The 5757-nt window shown below is 44.2% G+C and overlaps 1 protein-coding gene across 1 annotated transcript in view; it reads left to right on the plus strand.

Moving 5' to 3' along the window:
* The window catches only part of LOC114619795 (aldehyde oxidase 4), a 70280-nt gene extending 64874 nt beyond the window's left edge, over positions 1-5406 (plus strand). Inside the window, exons 29-35 of the mRNA XM_028765719.1 lie at positions 492-566; positions 1175-1227; positions 1691-1805; positions 2015-2080; positions 2658-2843; positions 4227-4394; positions 5353-5406. Of these exons, the coding sequence (XP_028621552.1) occupies positions 492-566; positions 1175-1227; positions 1691-1805; positions 2015-2080; positions 2658-2843; positions 4227-4394; positions 5353-5406 (717 nt within the window). The remainder of the gene's footprint in view (positions 1-491; positions 567-1174; positions 1228-1690; positions 1806-2014; positions 2081-2657; positions 2844-4226; positions 4395-5352) is intronic.
* Positions 5407-5757: the final 351 nt, after the last annotated feature.

Here is a 5757-nt window from a genome sequence, read left to right on the forward strand (position 1 = left end):
GGCTACACAGAGAAACCCTGTCTCGAAAAACCAAAAAAAAGAAAAAGAAAGAAGGAAGGAAGGAAGGAAGGAAGGAAGGAAGGAAGGAAGGAAGAAAGAAAGAAAGAAAGAAAGAAAGAAAGAAAGGAAAGAAGGAAGAGAAAGCTCCAGGAACACAGTATCCCAATTACATTATTGTGGCTATTTTGAATTTGCTTATTGTGCAGACTGGTGTGCACGCTCATCATTTCCCTTGTGAAAGTAAATATAAAGAATTACAATAACCCTGAGGAGCCTCCTGCTTAGTGCATATCTAAACAGCACTGCTGACGTGCCTGCTGCAGGACAGTTTCTCCTGAAGAAAGTCCACACCTTAATCAAATTTAAGAAACCCTATGAGAGACAAAACAAGTTTGTAAAACAGCCACCATTAAGATCTTCCTGAATCATTAATGTGTTGCTGGTCTTTGTGCTTTTTAGTTCTGATGTCCGTCTAAATGTTTGCTTTTCAGAATGCCTGCCAGATTCTTCTGGACCGTCTTCAACCCATCATCAGGAAAAACCCTAAAGGAAAATGGGAAGAATGGGTGAGTGTTCTCTTTACTACCCCAGCCAGGAAAAAGCAATGGCATATGCAAACACACATACATACTTGCACACACGCACATGCATGCACGCACATGCACACACACACACATTTAGGTAAAAGTCCTAAATGCATGCACTGGTGGGCAGCACCCATCCAAGAGCTTAGTGTTTTCTTCTACTTTTTCAAACTGATAAGAGATGTATATGTTCACTGAGATCCGACATCATTTCTGAGCCAGTACTTCCACAGAGCATAGAGAAGTACACGTTCGGAAGTATAACTGGCCTGGGGCTGCGCCCCTGTGCTGCATGACCAGCGATAGGGCAGGTCCTGTGTACTGGAGAGTCCCCTCACTAATCTGAGAGAACCACACTGTGAAAAGTCATGAAGTAGCCATGTGATGTATCCCAGCTCTGTGAGAGGCCCAGAGTGCAGCCAACATCACACCGAGCCCCTCCTCCATAAAACAGGCTTTGCGCTGTAAGTCTTTCGAGGAGTAAATATGAACACAGACCTTGGTACAAGCAAGAAGAAAGCCCAACATGGAAGGTACTTTTATTACTTTCCATAAACTTCTATGTTTTTGAAACAAATCGTCTTTTTCAGGTTAAAAAGGCCTTTGAAGAATCCATCAGTCTCTCAGCCACTGGATATTTCAAGTAAGTGGGTTTTTTTTCTTTTGGCTTGCATTGTGCTTGGGCAGTAGTTGCATTTAACTGGTGTTAATTCACAGTTAGAAGATCCTTTCTGTGGGAAAGGAAGCAAGGGGAAGAACAGGGAAAACAGTGCAGAAGTTCCTCCGCCAGTAGCCATTGCCAGCCAAGACCTCCATAGTTACAGAGCTCCAGCTTACAAACCTCCGGCCCAGCCCTGCGCATGCGCGGTGGAGGCCAGGTCAGCCTCTAGGCCATTTATCTCTTCTCAAGTCTGCTGTGGATTGCCTGAGGCCCCGACCTTACAGTCTCTCAAGGGAGAAGGGGAGCAGGCCCCCAACTATAGGGTAGGATGCTGCCTGCAGCCCATCTGCCCTGTCATCTCCTGATTCCTTCAGCCATGTCATGACTGGACTGGAGCCCACTGAAGGAAAGGTGACATTCCTTCCATTCTTCCTTCTCGTCTCAGAGGCTACCAGACACACATGGACTGGGAGAAGGAGAAAGGTGATCCTTACCCGTACTATGTCTATGGAGCAGCCTGCTCTGAGGTTGAAGTGGACTGCCTGACTGGAGCTCACAAGGTACAGTGACGCTTGCAAACCCCACCTTCACAGATGCAAACAAACACCGATGGGTTTTCTTTAAATAGCAGCCAACTTGACCTGCCAGCAAAAGACCCAGGGATAAATACTCTTTGGTTTTGGTTTTAGTTTTTTAAAAAAATAAAATAAAATAATAAAGCTTTTAAGTAAATGACACTGTTCGTTTTATATTTACTCCCTCTGTGCAGCTCCTGAGAACTGACATCTTCATGGATGCTGCCTTCAGCATTAACCCCGCCCTGGATATAGGACAGGTATGTGATTTCAGGCCATACCCAAAGGGACTTTTATCAATCCCATTTATAGAAAGACTGTGAGTCTGAGGTCCGCCTTGGCTACATAGAAAAACTGTATCTGAAAAGATAGAGGGGGAAAAGGAGAAAGGAAGAAGAAAGGGAAGGAAGGACAGAGAGAGGGAAGAAAGAAGAGAGGGAGGGAGGAGAATGGAGGGAATGACTGAAGGAAAGAATGAATGATGGAATGAGGGAAGGGACTTCAGGAAGGCGGCCACTATTCTTGTGGAACTTGAAAGGTGAGTGAGAGTTTCCAGGCAGAGGTGAGAATAATCAGAGGAAAACACCTGTACAGACTTGGAGATGAGAAGGAACAGGTTAAATTTGGAACAGTGATGAGGCAAGTGTCAGACATGTGAGCTCCCAAGTGAAGTACACAAGATGACAGCACCAAAACAGGTCTCAAGAACACTGAGGAGACCCTGCCACAGAGCATCTGAGAGTGGCTTACTATGCCTCAGAGCTCGGCTTTCACTCCCACTAGAATATCTATTCAGCCAGTATTATAGACTTCTCACCCACAAAGCTGTGCCCACAGGTTGAGGGAGCCTTTATCCAAGGCATGGGATTCTACACCACAGAGGAGCTGAAATACTCCCCAAAAGGTGTGCTCCATTCTCGGGGTCCAGATGACTACAAAATCCCCACTGTCACTGAGATACCAGAGGAGTTCTACGTCACTCTGGTGCACTCTCGAAACCCCATAGCCATCTATTCATCCAAGGTAAGAATTCTCGACCTTCCTGTCAGTTGATAGGGAACAAATCGTTGGTCCCTAACAAAAAAATACCATGACTGGGTAGATGAAGCAGAAACTTGTGTCCTACGTGGGTCTGGTCTCTGAAAGTCCCTGAATGACATACTTGTAGGCTTGGTTTCTTTGGCCTACTGATGGCTACCTGTACCCACTGCATCCTTGTCACACTGGACAAGGGCCTAACTGAAACCTAAATGAAGGGCCTCATTTTAACCTAATCAGCTCATAAAAGACTTCATCTCCAAATGCAGCACACGTGCTTACAAAGAGACAGAAGTTAGCCCATAACAGCCCCCTCTGCCAAAAGATCATGAAGCATGAATTTGCTTTCTCCTCTGAATTGTAAATCCCCAGAGGCAGAGTGGTGCTGCTCACAAACTCCAGAAAACCAAGTAGAGTCTTCACTCAGGAATATGCAACAAAGCAAAATCCAGTGAAGCTTGTGGAGGGGTCTCTGGGTGTCGTGTTCCACTAGGCTGCGGTCACTACAACATTGTTTGCAAAGCGTAGCAGCTCAGAGTTTTTCTTCTCCAGCCTTCAACCCTCCCCTAGGCTCTCCCACACCTGTCCAAGCCAGGCTGGGGTTTCAGCAAGCACCACACCAGCACTTTGCTCTACGTGGTCACTGATTCTCGAGGTGTTGGCTCCATGCTTTCTGGAGCACACAGCCTTTAACTAGCCAGCGTCTCCCTCTCCAAGGTGTTTCAGTCCCTCTTCTTACCTCTGTAGACAAACTCAGACATGTGGCTTATCCACATGCACGTACACATAAAGTATTTTTTTTAAAAACTAACTGGTGAGTCTCGAGGCATGTAATTCCCTCATGCTCTTCATTCAAACACACCCAAGAGGTGCCACGGAGGCCACATGAGGACAGGCAACTGCTTCACTATCAACTATGGTCATTCTGTTTGGGTTTTAAGTTAAAGGCAAATAATCTAGGGGCTGGGTAGCTCAGTGGTAGAGCACTTGCACAGCACACATGAGGCTTTCAGTTCTGGCCCCAACACTACAAAATTAACTAAAAAGTAACTAAAAGCACCCTAGAAGGCACTGAAGACATGGTCTTCAGGACATGACCTGGGTGGGAAAACAATGAATGCTTTTAACTGCCTGCTGCCCTAGGTATTTTCACCAGGTATTCTCATAAAAACCCTACTCACAAATTACTATGAGGGGGACCAAGTTCCAGCTACTTGGATACACTCCTTCTGAGGAGTAATAAAGCCAGAGAAGGTATATGTACATGCATGCGTGCCTGCATGTACGTGTGCATGCGTGCACACCTTTGTGTGTGAGATTAATCCTAAAGAACTTTGCTTTCCTAACAACCTTTTATGCTTTTCTCAGGGGTTGGGTGAGGCTGGAATGTTCCTGGGGTCCTCAGTTTTATTTGCCATATATGATGCAGTGACCACTGCCCGCAAAGAGAGAGGGCTGAGCGACATCTTCCCCTTGAATAGCCCAGCAACACCTGAAGTGATTCGCATGGCTTGTACAGATCAGTTTACTGACATGGTAAGGGAAGTCCCTACTGTCATCACACCCTTTATGGACTTTAATGTTCTTGATTTGGATATTGTAACCATGACAACACTGCAGGTCATGACCATCTTTTTCTATGAAAAGTCTCCTTTTGCCTTCACTCACCGCCTCCAAACATCTCCAAATGTCGGCTTAATTATTTCAGACTCTAAAGAAGCAGCTCACTAATAGCAAAGGGACATGGTAGATTGCCTGCTTAAATATTTTATCAAAATGCAATTGATGTAGACTTTTGATTGCCTCATTTACAAGATCTCTGGCCTGCTCAATTATGCAGAAAGTATCTGTTATGCAAACTAATAGAAGTAATTGAAATGAAACTGTCAGGTCTCTGGGCACACCTCTCCATGCCGTACTATCACACACTATATAGCTTGCCAGCTACAAAAATTACACCAAGAGCTGTCCCAGAAACCATCTCTCCATGGCACTGCCTCCTGCAGCCCACATGAATCATGGGTATAAGCCCAATAGTATGGTAAGCTCTTGGGGTTATGGTGCTGCTCACTGGCTCTAGTTCATCCCAAACATAAGACGTTTATCAGGATAAGAGCTGGGGTGTAGCATTCAAGAGACCCTGTATTCCATCTCTAACAACAAACCAAAACAGAACAGACAGGATCCAAGCATGACGACATACATCTGTAATCCCAGCACTTTAGAAGCTGAGATGGGAAGACCACAAATTCAAGGACAGCCTAAGCTGGGCAGAAATATATCCTATCTCAAACAACAGAAGCACAACTGTATGAGCTGTGTATTGAGATAAGTGTATGACTAAATGATTGAAATAGATACAGAAGTTGTATAACTAATAAAAAGAAAAATTGGTATCAACTTGTTCTATTTTTTAAATGCCTTCAGATAATAATGGTTATCTGTGGAATAACATTTCGTTAACAAGAGTCTTTTATTTTTTGATCTTTTTTAGATTCCCAGAGATGACCCTTCAACATTCACACCTTGGTCCATCCATGTGTCTTAATCTCATGTCTTTAAGAAAAAGAAAGACCATACAGCTGATTCAAACTAGCCCCAAATCAGAGCAGCATATGGGTTGACTAGAATTTATCAAACATGATTTTACTGTTTTTAGTTATTCCCTGTGATTAGGTTATTGTGTGGTTGCATGTTAAGATACAGATTTTTACCAAAATGTGTGACCAAACTTCGAATTGGAAATTCTGATTTAGTTTCATTATCCTGAAAATCTTCGTGATTTTTAAACCTGGTGAGTTTTTAAACCTGGCTACCCTGGGGTAGCTCAGGAGGGCCTCCTTGTGTTTTGTTTCAAGCAGCTATGCTTGAAACCCAACAGAACTGTTTATCCCAAAAT

Source organism: Grammomys surdaster, unplaced genomic scaffold (assembly GCF_004785775.1).
Source record: "Grammomys surdaster isolate TR1022 unplaced genomic scaffold, NIH_TR_1.0 165, whole genome shotgun sequence".
NCBI classification, from domain to species: Eukaryota; Metazoa; Chordata; class Mammalia; order Rodentia; family Muridae; genus Grammomys; species Grammomys surdaster.